We start from the raw sequence: 17,512 nt of genomic DNA, 5'->3' as shown, positions 1-17,512 counted from the left end.
CCCTCAGTGACTATTTAAAGTCCTTTTACTTTGTAATCATTAGGTAATGGTCAGCTGGCCTTTTACTCATCTGCATGTTTCTTCTTTAATATTACCCCTTCAACAGAAACTCCTATTTGTCCCGCTGACGGTCTTTATTTTTCACGAAAATTTGGCTTTTTCGGGGCTGAGTTGCCTCTAATTTGTGCCTACAGCGCGCGGTGCACGGCGGGAAGATTCTTACTTTACATACCGGGGCGGGGCGGGCGCCCTTCTTCCGCCGTCCCACAATTCCTCGCGGCGCTGCGTTGCGTCGGCGCTGTGTGTGCCGGAAGATGGCGGCGGGGCGGTGAGGGGCGGCCGGGGCCCTGAGAGGAGGAAGAGGAGGAAGAAGAGGAGGCACCGCCGCCTCCGGGCCGCCTCATGGCCTCGGGGCCGCCTCGGGAGCCGCGTCCCATCCGAGCAACGCCGCCCCGGGGCCGTTCTGAGGACCGCTGAGAGCCCCGCCCGGGCCTGCAGCGCTCCGTGCCCGGCTGTGGCTGCGGAGGGAGGCCGGGCCGGGCCGGGGCCCAGCAGCGCGGGGTGCTGAGCGCCTCCCGAAGGCCCCGCGATGTCCGAAGCTCAGCCCCAAGGCCAGCACCCCCCGGCCAACCACACCGGGGCCGCGGGGGGCACTAACCGGGCCGGGAGGAACGCTGCCCTCAATCAGAACCCTCTGATCAATGTCCGCGACCGCCTCTTCCACGCGCTTTTCTTCAAGATGGCTGTGACCTACGCGCGGCTCTTCCCTCCTTCCTTCAGGCGGGTCTTCGAGTTCTTCGTGCTGCTCAAGGTGAGGCCCGGGGGGGCTCCCAGCAGTCTGTCTTTGCGTACATCACGCACGTGAGGTGCCCGAATGCGGCCGTGCTGATGGAGTGCCATCCCCGCTGAGTGCAGTCGGTGCAAGGCTCTGTTTTATCACCGTTTTTCTTCACGGTAATCGACGCCCTCAGCTGCGTGCTGGGTGTCTTCTCCGTGGGGTGAAACCTGTCTGCGTTTTTGCTGATGTAATCTGAAGTCCATGTAGTGGCAAAGCAGAATTCTGCAGGGTATGGAAGTTATTACAGCCTCCCCTGTGGGGACCAGACGTCAGCCTGGTGCTGTCTGTGTGAGGTGAAGTGCTGCCCTGCAGCTTCCAGAGCTCACTGTGTCCCCCCTGCCTCTAGAAATAAGAGAGGGGGGCAAAGGAGAGCCAGCTAGGTAACAACAGGGAGCTTTGTGCCCTGGGTTCTAAGCCCTGGGAATCCAGGGTTCTAAAATCCAGCCACATCTAGGTTACCCTGAATTGTACTACATGGACCTTTTTCTCCCTGCCCAGTAAACGTTCAGGTTTTGTCACGCAGCCCAGCCAGGAGAATTTCTTGCTGCTACCTGCTTTTAATCGAAGTACGCTGAGAAAATTCAAGTGCTCCCAGAGGAGATCCTTGCTTCTGCCCTTAGGGTTAGCAGGCAGCTGTGCTTTCAGCCTCCCTGTGATTCTGTGTGAGGTGGGAGGCCAAGTCTGAGGCTGTGGCCTGCACGCTGTGCTTGGCACCCTGGTGCTGCTCCTGCCTGCTTTCATCACCATTCTCCCTGCATCAGGGATCTGTTTTGGGATTACCTTCCCCAGCATTTTCCTCTGCAGCTCCTCTGCAGATGTGATGTTAGCAGCCTGTTTATTCATAACAAATAGGTCAGGCACAATGCATGGCAAGGACAGATACTTTAATCAAGAAGGAGCATCTTAATGCTTAATTTTGAAAGTGAATGCATGAAATGCAGCAATGCTGCTTATAGACAGGTGTTCTTTGGAGCTTGAACTTTGGACAGTTGGGTAACTTCGTTATAGGAAATGGGTTTTATTAGTTCACTTTGTTTTGCTGTGACTTGTAGTTGTTCCTTGGGTTGAAAGCATCTTTCTATTAGGAATCAAGTGCTGAAAGGTCTTTTTAATGGAGCCAACCATTGCTCATTGGTAGGCTGGCTATTGGCTGATAACAATACACCTTTGCAACCCAACTCCTGGAGTTGGTTCTTGCTGCTGCCTTGGGTGGGTTTGTATTGTTGGTTCTGCAATGCTAAAACCCCACAGCCCAGAGCGTGGCTCTGTCGTGCTGGATGTGGCACAAACCCAAGTAATTGCAGGTAGTCCTCTGCAGCCTTTTATTTTGAATTCAGTTTATTTCCCTCCCGTGGTTAACATCTGCCTGGCTGAGCAGAAATCAAACACAAATTGATCCCAGTGTTTTAAGACCTTTCTGAATAAGCTTGGGTAGCCCTTCCTGGTGGTTGGGTTGAGTTAGGAGTGGATCAGTTGACCAAAAAAAAAACCAACAATCTGTGGGTTGGCAGTTTCTTCCTGGAAACACTTTGGCACTTTGAAATGAGGGAGAATTCAGTAGGAATTCAGCAGCAAGCGGCCTGCTCTGTACCTGTGCTGAATGCTGCTGGAGCTCAGAAGGAAGTGCTGTGTCCTGATACACACAGAGGCAAAAGCAGTGGGCACTTTGCACGTGGTTTTGTGAGAGTCAGCACTTCTTTGACCCTAGGCAGTGTATGTGTTAACGTGGCAGCGTGCCTCCTGGGTGGCAGCCAGCTGCACTCAGCCCCAGCACAGTGCAGTAATGGAGAAGTTTTGGTCAAAGGCACCTTGGGAGCTTTCATTCCCAGGAAAAGCTTTAGGCCTCTTAGTGTTTACCTCAGAAAGACGAGGTTTCAGCAAGTTAGCGAGGTATCAGAAGGACAAAGTACAGAGGGAGTGTTATATAAGCTGTGGAGCTGGGAGAGAAGTTGATCTGGGGCTGTTGTATCGTTTGGTGCAAATGCAGCTAGGGTTAGAAAGCCTAAAGGCTCTCGTCCACCTGCAGTGTCTGTGCGTGAAGAAGAGATGGCTGAAACTGGGCAGCCTATCAACAGGCAACGTTTGGTTGGGCTGACAGTCTCTGCTTTGTTTCCTGCTGTGCGTAGGCTCTCTTTGTGCTCTTCATCCTGGCGTACATTCACATCGCCTTCTCCCGCTCACCCATAAACTGTTTGGAGCACGTGAGGGACAAATGGCCACGTGATGGCATCCTGAGGGTGGAAATCCAGCGCAACTCCAGCCGGGCCCCCATCTTCCTCCAGTTCTGCGGTGCTGAGAAGTTTCCAGGAATGGTAGTTGAGCCCACGGCTGAGGAAGAGGAGGAGGAAGAAGAGGAAATGACTGTGGATATGTTTGAAAACAGCTCTATCAAGGTAAAGTTGTGTTCCCCGTGTGCACGGGGCGAGGCGAGCGTGGGTTTGGGATGAAACAGCTTGATGCGCGTGCTGTGAATGTGTCGTGGTCCCTCTGTGTGCCCTCAGTCACTCAGAATCTGTGTGTGTTCCCTCAGTTTTTCCCTGGTTAGCCTCTGACGTTTTAAGGTAGAAGATAAAGCCCGAGCAAAAGACCTCACTTGTCTTCCTGTTGGTGGCTCGGGGCACAGAGAGGGAGCAACGGGAGCCTGGAGCTGACCTGGCTGCTAACCTGACCTCTTCTGCTGCTGTTCCCCAACAGTTTGAGCTGGATATAGAGCCCAAGGTGTTCCTCAAGCCGTCCCGGATGAGCAGCACTGAGGCGCTGGCCCACAACGAAAGCCAGGAGTTCTCATTTAGTGAAGCAGCCACTAAAGGTATGCAGCCTCTGCGGGAGACTGTGTCCGAGTTTGAGATGCTAGCCAGAGCAGGTAAAGACAACTTAAATCGCTATCTGTGCTCTCTCCTTTCCCTGCATCTTCCCTGCACTTCTCCTGGCTTCCCTGGGCCTGCACTTAGCAACCTTTATTGTCCCCTGGCTATCCCTGTTGCTTTAACCTGTGGTGAATCTTGTCGCTCCTGACACCAGATCTACAGCACCGTGTTTTCTTTTGTTGGAGGGAGGCTGGGAGTTGGGTGGATGCATCTGGGCTATAAAATTTGCTAGAGCCTTCTGGTCTGGCATCGTGTTTCTGCAGCAAATCAGTGCCAGGTACGTCAGATGAATGTAAACCTCCCTCTTCTGAGCAGTTCTGCGTTTGCTGTCCTCTTGAAACCTGCAGGGATCCAACTGACAGTGCACATTCCTTACTGTATTAACAGTATTTTGGGTCCCTGAGTCAACACCAGTACCTGGAATAGCAAACTAATCCTGAAAGCCACCAAGCAAGTTGGAGTAGCTTGCAAGATTGTGTTGATAGTCTGCCTCATTCGAAATATTGTCCTGCTCCATCCTTCTTGTTTCAGCACGACTTGAGCTGCTGATGTTGAGGATTGTGAGCCTGGACGTCACAACAGCACCGTTCCCTCGCTCTTGCAAAGTTTTGCTTGATCCTGATCCAGAACTCATTAGTCCTATATTTGAGATCATTAAGTCTCTTAAGACTGGGCGATGTTTAAATATTTTTGGTGCAATACCTTAATTAACAGGTTGCTTAAGTTCTGTAAGAGTCATGTTGTCCGGTGTTGTGTGTGCTGACAGACTGTGCCTTGATTTGCTGAATACCAAGCTGGAAATGATCCAGCAGTGTGGTAGGAGAGAGAACTGTGTCCCTTCTTAATGTAGCTAGAAAATCCAATCTTGTTAGCATTTTTTTTTTTTTTCCCCAGCTCTTCTGTCCTGTAAGTACACCAAATTGAATGTTAAGACAGAGTGTGTTACCGTGGTAAAGTTACCTGTGGTACAAACAAAGTGGTTCATGCATTGATATTTCAACACTTCATTTTCATTTGAGCTTAAAACAGTTTCGTAGCGAAAACTAAAAGCAAAACAAACACGAGAGCCTGTTTCTTCCTGCTGACTGTCTGCATAGCCTTCTGCTGAGTCTCCCTTCCCACCTTCTCTTGCAGTGTGGCCACAGGAAGAGTACATTGTGGAGTATTCCTTGGAGTATGGGTTCCTGCGCCTGTCCCAGAGCACACGGCAGCGCCTCAGCATCCCTGTGATGGTGGTGACTTTGGGTGAGTGAGGGAGCCAGCCCTGCCAGAGATGTGTCTGCAGAGATACCCGCGTGCTGGCAGCTCTCTTCCAAACTTCACACTCATCCCATTCCCTCTTTAGTCTTGTGGGAACCATTTATAACAGTTGATGGCGCTCACTTGCCATGCAGGAGAGCTTTATGGAGCAGTTATTGCTTTAGCTGGTCACACCCTTTTCAAGAGGAGTGCTCTGAAATGCTGGAGCCTGTTCTGGTGCCTGAGCCTTCGTGTTACGTCTAGCATTGCTTTCTCATTGAAGAGAGAGCCAGTGTTAAATGTCTGTTTACTGATCTGGGCTTTTCCATTCACCTAGAAAAGTTCCTGCATGAATATCTTAGTAACTTATTGAAAGATTGTTTCTGGGCTTCCTGGTTTTTTGGGGTTTTTTTTACAGGCTGATCAGTGTACAGTAGAATACGTGTTTGTGTTTCATGAGAGCTGCATGGAAGTGTTGGGGAGGGGGGGTTGTGGGCCCCAGCAGCACCACACAGAGCCCAGTTGGCTGCAGAAACATCTCTGCCAGCCCCTCTGAGCTGCACACAGACTTATTCTGAGGGCTGTTGCTAGAGAGAGAGAGAGAGAGAGAGAGAGCCCTTTGTTACTGGGGCTGCAGTCCAAGCCCAGGAGACAAATTCCCTGTATGTGTATGGCAGTGGAGAGTGCGACAGCACAGATGGAATTCTTGAAGCCTGATTGGCATCAGCATTTTACCAGCATGGCTGTATTTGTCAGGGTGTGACACTTTGCTTCCCGGTCCTGCCCAGTTCAGCTGCCAGAGGTTTGAGTGCAATTGCAAGTCTGCTTTAAATGATGGGAAGACTGTGCTCACATTTGAAAAGGATAAGGTCTAACTGCTCTGCTCTTCTGTCTAGATCCTACCAGGGATCAGTGCTTTGGGGACAGGTTCAGTCGTCTGTTGCTGGATGAATTCCTGGGTTATGATGACATCCTGATGTCAAGTGTCAAAGCCTTAGCTGAAAATGAAGAGAACAAAGGTAAGAGTCGGAGGAATCGCTTTAGCAGAGGGAGTGCTGCTTTTCCACAGGTGCATGAATGTCATCTCCTGACTTTGATTAATCTCTAATGCAGGGAACAGCTCATTGTGTTATGTAGGGATGTTATTGCTGAGGACAAAATGAAACAGGAGAGAAGAGACATCTGCAGGCGTGATTTCCTATGGCCTTATTGCACTGCATAACAATAAGCGTGCAGCTGTGAGGGATGCTGGCATAGATCTCAGACACGACAAGCAGTTTGTTCTTGTTCTGTGAGTTAGTTCCATGGGGATTGTGTGCTTTTTTTCCCTTTTTGTTCCCAGGTTTCCTTCGCAACGTGGTGTCTGGGGAGCACTATCGCTTTGTCAGCATGTGGATGGCTAGAACGTCCTACCTGGCAGCCTTTGTCATCATGGTCATATTTGTAAGTTGGGATGAGCTGGGCGTTCCCTGGACTCTGAGCCCAGCACACGGGCAAGGTTTGCTGTTACAGTAGAGGCCTGAGCTCATAACTACTTTTAAAGCTAAGCTGACGGAGTTCTGCTCTTTTTTTTCCCCCCCCCCCCTCTAATGTGGATATTTGGAGTCCTAAAAGCAAAGAGCATGCTATGACCAGTGAGAGAAGAAATCAAAACAGTGCAGGATGACTTTTGTCAGACAGGCAGTTTGAGCTACTGGGAGGAGCACAGATACAGAATAGGAAGAAACCTCAGTTCCAGCTCTGCTGCTGTTTGGTTTGGCCTCTGCTCAAATATTCAAAATCAGTCTCTTTGCAAACAAATGATTACTGCTGTAAAATAGACAGTAAGTACGAAGATTAATTGCTGTTTGTGAAGTCCTAATTACTCCTTGAGAAATTGGCCTGTGTAGCTCAAGCTAGCAAATATGGGATATGCACAGCAACATTATGAGTCCGAGCTTGCCTGCCTGAGCCTCTGCTGTGATGTGATTCTGACAGGAATCTGACAGTGGCTTCTGTTCTCCTATTTCAGACTCTCTCTGTTTCGATGCTCTTACGCTACTCACACCATCAGATCTTTGTCTTCATTGGTAGGTATTTTCTGTGTGATTTGGGGTGTTGAGATGCTCTGAGTGTGGAGTGATGCAGGGGTTGGAGGCTTCCTTGGCCTCGTGTTCTCTTTTTGTGACACCGTTTTCCTTCTTGCAGTTGACCTGTTACAGATGCTGGAAATGAACATGACAATTGCATTCCCTGCAGCTCCCCTACTCACTGTCATTCTGGCTCTAGTAGGTAAGGACACGCTCACTTCTTGTATTTGTGCTGCGAGTCCCTCTGGGATCTGTAGGAGGTATAATTCCCTTTTGTGACCTGGTCACAGCAGATGGTTAGTGTGTCTGCCCTTCGCAAGGTGGAAGGCTCTGGGATTTGATGGCACAGTGAGCTGCACTGTCATTCTGAGTCTCCTGGAAAAGCAGTTCATTTGGAAATCACATAAACTGAAGCTTTGCCCGTTCCTTGCTTTGGTTCGTGTTAGATTCACACAGTGTGTAACCACATTCCATTAGCATAATTTGGATTTTAAAGAAACAATCAAAACCACTGAGATCTCTGCTTTCCAGAGCCAGCTGATCCTGTGGTGACTTCAGTCAGCAGTGAAACTTGCTTGACCTTAGCTGTTGTTTTAAACAGAGATCATTTTTTTCCTGCTCTGTTATTTTTTACCATGCAATCGTGCAGGCTTTTGCTGCAATGCAACTGTCGTCTGCCCTGCAATGTGCTGATGTCAGGCCCCTCTCTGTCCTGTAGGTATGGAGGCCATTATGTCAGAGTTCTTCAATGACACCACGACTGCGTTTTACATCATCCTCATTGTGTGGCTGGCTGACCAGTATGATGCCATCTGTTGCCACACCAATACGAGTAAGAGGCATTGGCTCAGGTAAGAGACCTCACCTCCCTGCAGCTCCCAGTCTCTGGTGGCAGCTGCTTTTAGATCTCCAACTGGAGGAGGACTTTCACTCTTCAGAGCTTCTGTATGTCTCCTTGGGAGCTGTCCTATGGTCCAAAGTGCACTTCTTTCCACTTTGGGTCTCCAGTATGACGTCAGGAATCACCCCTCCCCTTTGTTTTGCTCACAGCGAAGCCGTGCTAATTATACATTTGCACAGACCTCCCTGTGCAGAATGCACCAGCTCAGAATAGAGTTATGACTAGAGAGGAGCTCAGGTCTGCGCTGTCCACTGATGTATCCTGATATTTGCTGCTTTTTTTGTGCAGGTTCTTTTATCTGTACCACTTTGCCTTCTATGCCTACCACTATCGGTTCAACGGGCAGTACAGCAGCCTGGCTCTGGTCACCTCGTGGCTGTTCATCCAGGTGAGTAGCAGCAGCTGCTGTTCCTGCTCATACCCACATCTGGGGGCAGGTGCCATCCTGTGAGTTCAGTCCTGGTCACTCTGCACCCCTCAGAGGGCTCTGCCTGCGTGCAGTTGAAATGGCAGCAGCACGGTGTGTGTAATCAGCAGTGTCAAAAAGTGGTGTAAAGCTGTGGTTTGGGCTTAATCAAATTCTGTTTCAAACTGTGTCTGAGTGTCAGGTTTGGAAATGGGGTGACAAGAGGAGGCTGTCACACTGCAGGACTTGGTCACTCCTCACATCAGCCGTGTGACTGACAATAGGCTGATGTCAAGTGAGCTCTGGGGAGTGTTAGGGAAGGATTCCTGTCTCATCTCTGGAACAAATCCCACTGAGAATCTCCTACGTAGAGGATGAGGAATGAATCAGGTGTGTGCTGAGCTGCTCCCTCTCTGTGCTGTGAGATGCAAACATGGAGCTGGAGGGAAATGCCTTTAGCCTCACTCTCACCCCTACTCCATCACCTGTCTTCAGAGCTCTTGGAGTTGCTCTCTGACAGCAGTTTGCAGGAGCTCAAATAGAAGGGATAAATCTTTGCACAATTTTAGATAAGGTCTTAGAAAGAGCATCCAGATTCTCTGGTTACTGTCTTTACATAGGGATGACAGAATAGTTTTGCAAGGTGTGTCTAGGCTTGCAGCCCAAACCTGTTGAGTGATTCCTTTCCCTTTACCATCTCCAGCATTCAATGATTTACTTCTTCCACCACTACGAGCTGCCAGCTATTCTCCGGCAGATCAGAATCCAAGAGATGTTGCTGCAGAACCAGCAGGTGGGTCAGGGCACTCAAACAACTCTCCAAGACAACCTCAACAACAACACTACCCCAGCTGGGGCAGAGGTGGGGGGTCACCGGCCCCACCTGGCTGCTGGCCCCTCCGGAGAGAGCAGCAACCCAGCAGCTCTGGCCCCCAGTGAGGCCTCCAGCATCATCACCACGGCCGCAGCCTCTTCTGTTGGGAGCGACCTGAACTGGGTTGCTGAGACAGCTGCCATCGTTACAGAGGCCTCATTTCTTTCTGACCTGAGCTCTTCTCTCCTGGAGCCGAACGTGGTGCACGAAGCCGTGGCTTCTGGGAGCCCTCAGGATGCTGCTGCTTCTGCTGCCTCCGGTTTGGTCGCACGCATCAGGGTGAGCAGCGACCACCCGGACACTGCCGTGGGCTCCATCACCATTGAGGTCACTTCAGCATCTGTGGTTGCTGCTGCAGATGGTTCCTCTGCCACAGAGGCAGCCGCAGTTCCTGCCCCCGTCCCTGTGCAGGAGGATGGGAGCTCCAACTCCAGCCCTTCCCCTGCTGAGCAGACTGAGGCTGTGGAGAGCTCGGACAGCCAAGCAAAACCCAGTGGCAAGAACTGCATTGCAAATGGCAGTGTGGCAGAGTCCCCTCCGGCCTTTGTGGAGAACACTGATCAGGACAAACTCTTGGGCTGTGCTCTTGGGGACCGAGGGGAGAGCGGCCCTTGCCCAGCACCAGCAGATAGTACAGCTAGCTCCAGGCCTTGCTCGGAGCCAGACTTGAGGAGCCTGTCTTGAGTCCTTGTTACCGTCACTCTGGACTGCCAGGAAGGCATTTGGATTTCGTTTGTTACTGTTTCTCACTTCACCATCATCCTTAACCCATGAATTCCTCTTAATGGAGGCAGAGCAGCTGGGACAGAGAGAAGATGCTGCAGTGAACTCCCCAGAGAAATGCACGTGTGTGCACGTATGAGGCTGGCACACGTGGGACTGCTCAGTGCCAGATTCTCCCTGCAGGGAGGAGGGAGTAAGGGCACGTTTGCTCCCTTTGCCTGCAAGGCACCGGGGGAGCCCTGTGCCACTGCTGAGGCTGTGGGTGAGCAGGGCAGGCTGGCCGTGTTCTCTGTGCTGTCAGTGTGCTGTCACAGCTCCTCTTTGCCCCCTGAGGTTGTGTTGGCAGTCTGGGTGTTGCTTGCAAACATGAGCTGATTTGTGACAAACCACGTGTGTGCACGGTGACTCTCTGGTTAGAATAGCAGCTGTGTGTGAGCAGGGAGAGCATCTTCAGACACCCCTGGGAGAGCAACCAACAGCCAAGGAGAAACCAGTCACCTTCCTTTTTCTAGGGGAAAAGAAGCTCAGTACCTCCCTTCAACACTAGAGCTGCTCACACCAGAGCAAAGCTGGGCAATAACCAAAGCAGAAACTGCATTTTAGCCCATTTCTTTTTTCTTTTTTTTTTTTTCCTTTTCCTCCTGACATTAAATTTCCTTTAGTCGGTGGGTTTAGGGGGAGAAGTGTCCAGGTCCAGCTTAGAGCATCCACCCAAGGAAGGACGCATTTGTCTGTGGTTGGAAGCAGTAAAGGATTCATTCAGCCCTGGAGGAATGCTGTCCCCTTCTGCTGGTGACTCTGCAAGACCCTGGTGAGTTTGGCCCCTATTCAATGTGTCAAGTGAGAGCTCCTGCCGTGCCACAGGCAAATGGTATCAATATCCTCTGGGAGCTGACCTGTAGCCTCAGTATCTGTTGTAGAGGAGGAGGACAGCAACTCTGTCTCTGTACAGCTCTGCTTTCGGCACCTGCAGCTGCAGGTGAGGTTGTTTGTTTTTCAGTGCCTTGTCCCTTGAATGGGACACGTCTGCGTTTTAAGATCAGCCCCATCCCTGAGGAGAGATTGGCATTGTGCTGGCTCAGCTGTTGCGTGAGGTGGTTTAGCAAAGAACCAAAACACTAAAGACAAATTTCAGCTAACTTTTCCCTCATTCCCTTGGCAGCAGAGGCGAAGCTTGGATTTGTGCCCCAGTCCTGTGTGCTACACCTGGTGCCCCAGGGCTCGATTGGAGCCAGGTGGGGTTAGGACTTAAAACCTGCAGGTAGAGCAGGACTGCAAAAGCAGGGTGATGCAGGAGAGTGCCGTGTCTGCAGGGCTGGGATGAGAGAAGCTCAGGGAGAAACCTGCTGGGAAGGAGCAGCGCTGGGAGGAGGTGGAGGAGGTTGCTTGGGCTCTGCAGGGGACTCCAGCCTCCCAGCAGCATCAGCGTGCCCCTCTCTCCCTTAGAGGCACTGCTGTGGCTTCCACCAGGGCTGGGTTTCCATGTTGGCAGCATGGGGACTCGCAGCCCTCTGGCTTCATTTTCTCTGTGTTTCCCATGTGGGTGCCCTGCTATTTTTTTTTCTCTTTTTGGCTCGATGAGCCCTGGGTGCTGCTCTGGGGCACAGGGCAGACCGTTCTGCAGCTGCCTTCCTGGGAAGGCTGGGCAGCATGACGAGGCTCCTGATGAGCATGGATGTGCCAGGGTGCAAGAGCAAGGAGTAACCATAGGCTTATAAGAGGAGCGGGTGGGTGGGAAGGGAAGGTGGGAAAACAAACCAAATCATTTGATGAATGAGGAGTAGAGTTCATTCTATTTAATGTACAAAATGTGTTTGTATATAATAATAAATATTATATCTAACAGCTGCTTGGTGCTGCTCTGATGTCCTGCTAGCACTGGGATGGGGTTCTGCTGGAAGGTGATGTGAGGATCCTGGAGGAGAGCTGAGCTCCGGCCCCCGCTGCTGTGCTCAGCAGTGCAACCTCTGCACAAGTGACAGGGCTGCAGGGAGGGAAGACGTGCCTGTGGCATCCCTGGCTGTTGACAGCGGCCCCGGTCTCTTGCATTTGGATTTAGTTCTTTCCTCTGCTGCCTCGGAGGGAGGTGAGTGCACTGAGGCTGGGTTCTTCTCTGTGCAGCCTGAGGAACGGCCAGCACTGGTGATGTCCGTCCTTCTGCCCCGGGGGGCTGCGCTCTCTGGCCGCGGCTCCAGAGCTCAGTGTGATGTCGGCTCCCTGCTGCCGGCTCTCCGGGGGTTGGGGTCTCAGCCCTGACCCTGGGGCTGCTCCTTCCTCCTGGGCTCGGAGCGTGGGGGTCTCCTGTGGCTGCTGAGCCCCGTAGGCTGCCGTGCTGGGGCAGGGCTGGGACCTGGCCGTGGGGCAGAGCTGTCAGCTGTGCTCTGCCGCTTTCACAGTGCAGCTGGAAGAGAAAACGCAGGCTTGGTTTTTCTCCTGTTACACGCTTTAAAACCCCTCGTGCTCACCTGTCCTGGCTTTGCTCTGCTCCCGGGCCCCTCGTTGTACCCAGCGCTGCCACCAACTCGCTCTTCCTCAGCAGCGCCGCACGCAGCTGCTCCCGCATCGCCTCGATCTTCTCCTCCAGCTCCTGCAGCTCCCTCTCGCCCCCTGCCCGCTCCCCCTGCACCAACCCATTGCTGGGAGGCCCTGGGGGACCCTCGCTGGTGTCCAGCTGAAAGCGCACCCTGCGCACCTCCTTCCGTTCGGGTGCCGGGTTCTGCTGGGGGCTGCGCCTGGGGGACGACAGAAGGTTGGGGCCGGGAGGCTCCTCTGCTTCCCCGGGGCTGTGGGGAGGAGGAGAGCGGGGCCGCTGCCCCGTGCCGCGCTTTACCTCTGCTCCAGGCTCAGCTTCTGCCTCCTCTGCTCTTCCGTGCCCATGTTGAGAGCGCGGTGGATTTTCTGCGGGGCACGAGGAAGGGTGATGAGGAAGGTGGGGGGGACTGGGGGGAGGAGGGAGGAAGGCAGCGCCCTCCTCTTCCTCACCTGGCTGGTGTGCAGCCAGTAGCTGAACCGCTTCTGGCGGCGGATGCGGGGCAGGATGAGGCGGTAGAAGGCGTGCTCCCCCAGCGAGGTGAGCAACGCCCCGCCCAGCCCGATGCACAGCAGCACAAACAGCCCCGAGAAATGGTAGATCCCCATCTGCAGGGTCTGCGGGATTGATGGGGTCAGTGGGGGGGGGGGGCGGGGGGGAGGGGACACCAGCTGAACCCTCCCCCAGGCCCGGCTGCCCCACCTCAGTGACAGCGAAGACGCGCTTGCCGCAGGGCACCATGCGGTACCACTTGTCGTGCAGCAGGTCCATGAAACCGGCTGACTTGTAGCGACTGATGAACTCCGACAGCTTGGAGGTCAGTGGCGAGTGCTGGGGGAGGCCGATGCCGTAGCCTGGGCCCCCACAGCAGGGGGGAAAGAGGCAGCGCTGGGACTGGAGTCCACATCTCCAGTCCCCAGGGATCCCCCCGCAGCCACAGCGCTGTGCACCTGCCCACCTTCAATGGCAAAAGGCTTCCCCACGGTGAGCAGCTTGCAGTCGGAGTCTATGGACACCTCGTAGTCCAGCAGGGACTTATCCATGATGAAGGCGTTGAGCTTGGGGGGTTCCGTCCTGTGTCAATGTGGGGGGGCTCAGGGGGGGCTGCTCCCCCGGGCTCGGCGTGTGCAGACAGGGGGGAACAGGAGGGTTCCCCCCTCCCCCTGCCCTTGACCCTCACTTGAGCATGGTGACACCGGCGGGGGTGGTGGGGACATTGTAACGCCACATGTGCCCGTGCATTTCGGGGAAGCTCTTCTTGATGTACTCCTCGGCACTGCTCTCCCATACGGTGCCAAAGCGGAAGCCCTGCGAGGGGTGGTGCAGCTGGAAGGGGCACCATGGTGTCAGAACCCCCCCACGGGTTGAGGGCACTGGGCAGGAGGGGCTGGGACCCCTAAGTGAAGCAGCAGCTCCTACAAGGGGTCCGGTAAGGACATCCCCATGGGCAGCCACAGGGCAAACCCAGCCTCATCCTGCCCCCCAACCCCCATGAGGCAGCCAAGCAGAGCTCCCACCTTGGGGTCGTGGATGCCCGAGAGCTCCTCGAAGGTCTTCTCGCCCACCATGACGGCCGCCAGGTTGGCCGTGTAGCTGGAGAGCACCAGGAGGCAGAAGATGGCCCAGAGGTTCATGAGGAAGCGGCCGGTGCAGCACTTGGGCGTCTTGCTGGAGACGGTGCGCCCAAAGAGGATGGCGTAGCAGAGGTTGAGGGCTGAGGAGTAGGAGAAGATCTTCATGCGGTTGCGGCCGTGGGGGGTCATTCCGTAGGGACTCTTCCACTCGTAAAGGGTGAGGAAGAGTGCGGTCATGTGCAGGGCCACGAAGATGCCCACCCACGTGGTCCAGTGCAGGGGCCACATGAAGGCCCCGATGGGCGACGCCGTGTCCTTGGTCCTCACCAGGATGCCCAGGCTGGTGGAGAAGAAGGGGCTGGTGAAGTCGATGACTTTGCTGCGTGCTGAGTTGATGCTGAAGGAGGTGACGGCCATGTGGGCCGTGCCGCTGAGCAGGTCCCCCACCAGCCCCGTCCAGCGCCCGTTCTTCCACGCGCCGTATTTCCCATCGCCCACAATGTAGAGCTCAAAATCAAAGGGCACGTCCTCAGCCAGCCGCTCCAGCAGGTCGATGCAGTACCCATAGCAGCACTTCTTGTACTCCCGTGGCACAGAGCCGTTCTCAGCGCTCAGCTCCTCAAAGAGCGCATCCAGCACGGCCGAGTCATTGGTGCCGGGGTCCAGGCAGAGCTGCCCAGCGGGGCAGCTCCCATCCTCATCCACCTCCCGTGTGAAGACGAAGGGATGCTCCACCAGCGTCACCACCCGCAGCCGCGCACGCGTGCCGCCGTTCCCCTCTGCGGGTGCTTTGCGCTGGAGGTGGCTTTGCCACACGCCCTCCTCCAGCTGCAGCTTGCCGTGCTGCCACGTGCCCACTGTCACCCAGGCAGGCCGTCCCTGCAGGTCGCGCTGGAGGCTCCACACACGGTACTGCTGCTCCGTCCGCACCCGCGTCCCGTCCTGCACCCGCACCAACCCCGTCTGCCCGTGGAAAGATGTGTTGGATAGGAACCTGTGGGGAGCAGGGGGTCACGGAGGGGTCTTTGCTGGGGGGGTTGGGCAGGGAGATGGGGGAGCGGCAGCGTGGTGCTCACCGGGTCAGGAAGCGCCCTGAGGACTCAGTGCTGTCCCCGCTGTGGTCGTTGCAGTTCACCATGGGGGGGTTGAGTGCGAGGTCGGGGCGCACAGCGGCGGCGCCGCCGATGGCACGGCTCACCAACTCCACTGCGTCACGCACAAAGGCCTCCAGCGGTGCAGCACCCACCTCCCCAAAGGCCAGCAGCCCCCCGGGCAGCCCCTCGCCCTGCAGCTCGGCGGCGTGCAGCGGGGAGCCCAGCACCCAGCAAACCTCCTGCGCCCGCAGCCCCGCACGCTCCGCCGCCCTGAAGAGTCGCCGCGCGCGCCGAAGGTCGCAGCCCAGCACCAACGTGGGGCCGGAGAGGGCACCCAAGTGCTCCCGGTGCTGCCGGAGGCACCGCTCAGCCCTGGGCTCATGCAGGCAGCGGAGATCCAGCACAGTGTGCAGGGAGAGCTGTGCACGGTCGAGGAAGGCGGTGACATCCCAGGGGCGGCACAGCACCAGCGTGGCCTCGCGCCACTCGTGGGCCTGCAGGATGCTCGCCAGCACCTCTGCCAGCGTCTCCAGCGAGCTCTGCCGGTCCATGTGGAAGTGGAAGGGGCTCTGCGGGCACATAGGACAGCGGGTGACCCTCTGCTGTCTGTCCCATCCCACTCCCGGCTCCTCTCCCCAGCAGCAGCACGGACTGAGGCCGTGGCTCCCCCCACCTCCCCGCTGCTGATGCAGCATTGCAGGCGTGCAGAGCCCATGAATGTGGTGCAGTGCTGAGGAGCAGCGCCCAGTGCCCGTGCTGGAGGGTGGGGGCTGCCAGCACCATGGGCTGTGTGTGGCCCCCAGCCCCACGCAGGCGCTGCGAGGACACAGCCGGCACTGAGAGTGGCACAGCCACTGCATGCTGGGACACGGAGTCACCTTCCCAGCAATGGAGCAGAGCTGTGGCTGAGCCCTACAACAGGTGAAGGGAGCCCAAATGCTCCTGAGAGTACAAAGGGGATAACGGCCCCAAGTGGACGGGATCTGACTCCAGAGGGAAGGCAGCTAAGGGAAGGGAGGGGAACAAATCCACCCCCAGGGGCACAGGGCTGGGGCTCTGCTCATCTGGCATGGGACAGCGTGGACATCACACATCCTAGGCTATCTTGGACTGGGAAGTGGGATTGGATTGGGACAAAGCTGTGATGGGGTCTGGGAAAGAGCCAGGACAAGGGCGGGATGGGGTCCAGGATGAAGCTGAGGAGCCCTGATTGACTCCTCCAGGCTGGGGGCCCACGATAGAGCTGGGACAGAGACGAGATGAGAGCCGGGATAAGGGTGGAGATTGGGCTGGGATGGGGTCTGGAATGGAGGCGGGATGGGGACGGAGGTAGGCAGAGATAGGGGTGGGATGGAGCCGAGATGATGGCGGAGAGGAGCCGGGACGGGATTAGAGCGGAGAAGGGGTGCGGGGCCGGGACGGAGCGCTCCCAGTTCGGGTCCCTCCGGGACGGGCACTCACCTGAGAGCGGAACGGCGGAGCGCGCCCGCTGCCGACGACGCTGACGAAGGGAACGCGCAAAGCCGCGGCAAAGAAGTCGATCTGGAGCAGCTCGCGGCGGGATCGGGGCACGGCCAGCACCGCCGCCACGCCTCGCCCCAGCAGAGTCCCGCACAGCCACCGCAACAGCGAGGCCGGATCCCGCGCCGCCGGACGGCCCGCCACCACCTCCAGGCTGCGGTTGTACGGCAGCACCGCCCCGGGAAACCCACCGGGACCCCCACCGGACAGGGCAGCGCGGACGGGGCCGGAGGAGGCGGAGGGCAGCAGCGCTCCCAGACGCACGGCGGGGCCGGGCCGGCTCGGACCGCGGCAGGGATGCGGGTGTCCCCCCGCAGCCCCCAGCGCGGCTGCCAGCAGCCACAGCGTCCGCAGCCCCTCCATGGGGCCCCGCGCTGCGCCCGTCGGGCCGGGACGGGGCGGGACGGGGCGGGACGGGGGCGGGGGCAGCTCCGTTCGGCGGGGTGGGACGGGACGGAGCGGGAGCGGCCCTGCAGCTCCGAGCGCGGTGGGGGGGAGCGGAGCCGCCGGGAGGCCTCCCGAGCCCCGCCCGCCCCGCAGCACCCGGGTGAGGACGCGCATCCCCCGGAATCGGATGGAGGGGACCCCCAGATCCCCCCAGGGCCATCCTGGAGCCGTCGCGGGGCAAAGCGGAGACCCCCGAAAATGAAGCGCGGTGCGGTGCGGTGCGGTGCGAGGATTGCTCGATGCCAGAACGCTGCGCTGCCGGGGAGGTGGGGAGGGAGAGGCTGCACTACATTAATAAGGAAAAGAAAACGAACGAGAAAGCCAAGGAGCAGCTGGCAAAAATATTGATCATCAGACAAATGTAATGAGTCAGAGCTAATGAGTTCCCTTAGCGGAGATCAGCGCGGGGGGGGGGGGAACTGGGACAGC

General features: G+C 56.2%; 2 protein-coding genes across 4 annotated transcripts; one reads left to right on the top strand and one right to left on the bottom strand.

The window, feature by feature from the left end:
- The first annotated feature begins 261 nt into the window (after nucleotides 1-261).
- Nucleotides 262-10,303, top strand: TMEM259 (transmembrane protein 259). Of its 2 annotated transcripts, none has more exons than XM_019610047.3 (11): nucleotides 262-811; nucleotides 2,965-3,231; nucleotides 3,533-3,647; nucleotides 4,840-4,950; nucleotides 5,841-5,963; nucleotides 6,287-6,387; nucleotides 6,956-7,013; nucleotides 7,132-7,215; nucleotides 7,732-7,864; nucleotides 8,203-8,302; nucleotides 9,024-10,303. In XM_019610047.3, exons 1-11 carry the CDS (start codon nucleotides 590-592, stop codon nucleotides 9,876-9,878), a joined length of 2,169 nt encoding a protein of 722 aa, XP_019465592.2. In that variant the 5' UTR covers nucleotides 262-589; the 3' UTR covers nucleotides 9,879-10,303. The 2 variants fall into 2 exon arrangements, with proteins under 2 accessions (XP_019465592.2, XP_085068096.1); XM_085211970.1 differs by having other exon boundaries at nucleotides 3,533-3,701.
- A 1,395-nt stretch (nucleotides 10,304-11,698) lies between these two features.
- Nucleotides 11,699-17,067, bottom strand: GRIN3B (glutamate ionotropic receptor NMDA type subunit 3B). Of its 2 annotated transcripts, none has more exons than XM_085211968.1 (10): nucleotides 16,577-17,067; nucleotides 15,098-15,684; nucleotides 13,965-15,015; nucleotides 13,628-13,773; nucleotides 13,406-13,521; nucleotides 13,150-13,301; nucleotides 12,900-13,064; nucleotides 12,748-12,815; nucleotides 12,383-12,649; nucleotides 11,699-12,267 (listed from the first exon to the last, which is right to left on the bottom strand). In XM_085211968.1, the coding sequence occupies exons 1-10, from the start codon at nucleotides 16,997-16,999 to the stop codon at nucleotides 11,973-11,975; spliced, it is 3,270 nt and encodes a 1,089-aa protein (XP_085068094.1). In that variant the 5' UTR covers nucleotides 17,000-17,067; the 3' UTR covers nucleotides 11,699-11,972. The 2 variants fall into 2 exon arrangements, with proteins under 2 accessions (XP_085068094.1, XP_085068095.1); XM_085211969.1 differs by having other exon boundaries at nucleotides 12,119-12,318.
- Between the last annotated feature and the right edge of the window lie 445 nt (nucleotides 17,068-17,512).

The sequence above is a fragment of the Meleagris gallopavo genome, chromosome 30 (assembly GCF_905368555.1).
Source record: "Meleagris gallopavo chromosome 30, MGAL_WU_HG_1.1, whole genome shotgun sequence".
Taxonomy (NCBI): domain Eukaryota; kingdom Metazoa; phylum Chordata; class Aves; order Galliformes; family Phasianidae; genus Meleagris; species Meleagris gallopavo.
This window is presented reverse-complemented; position numbering and strand designations above follow the sequence as displayed.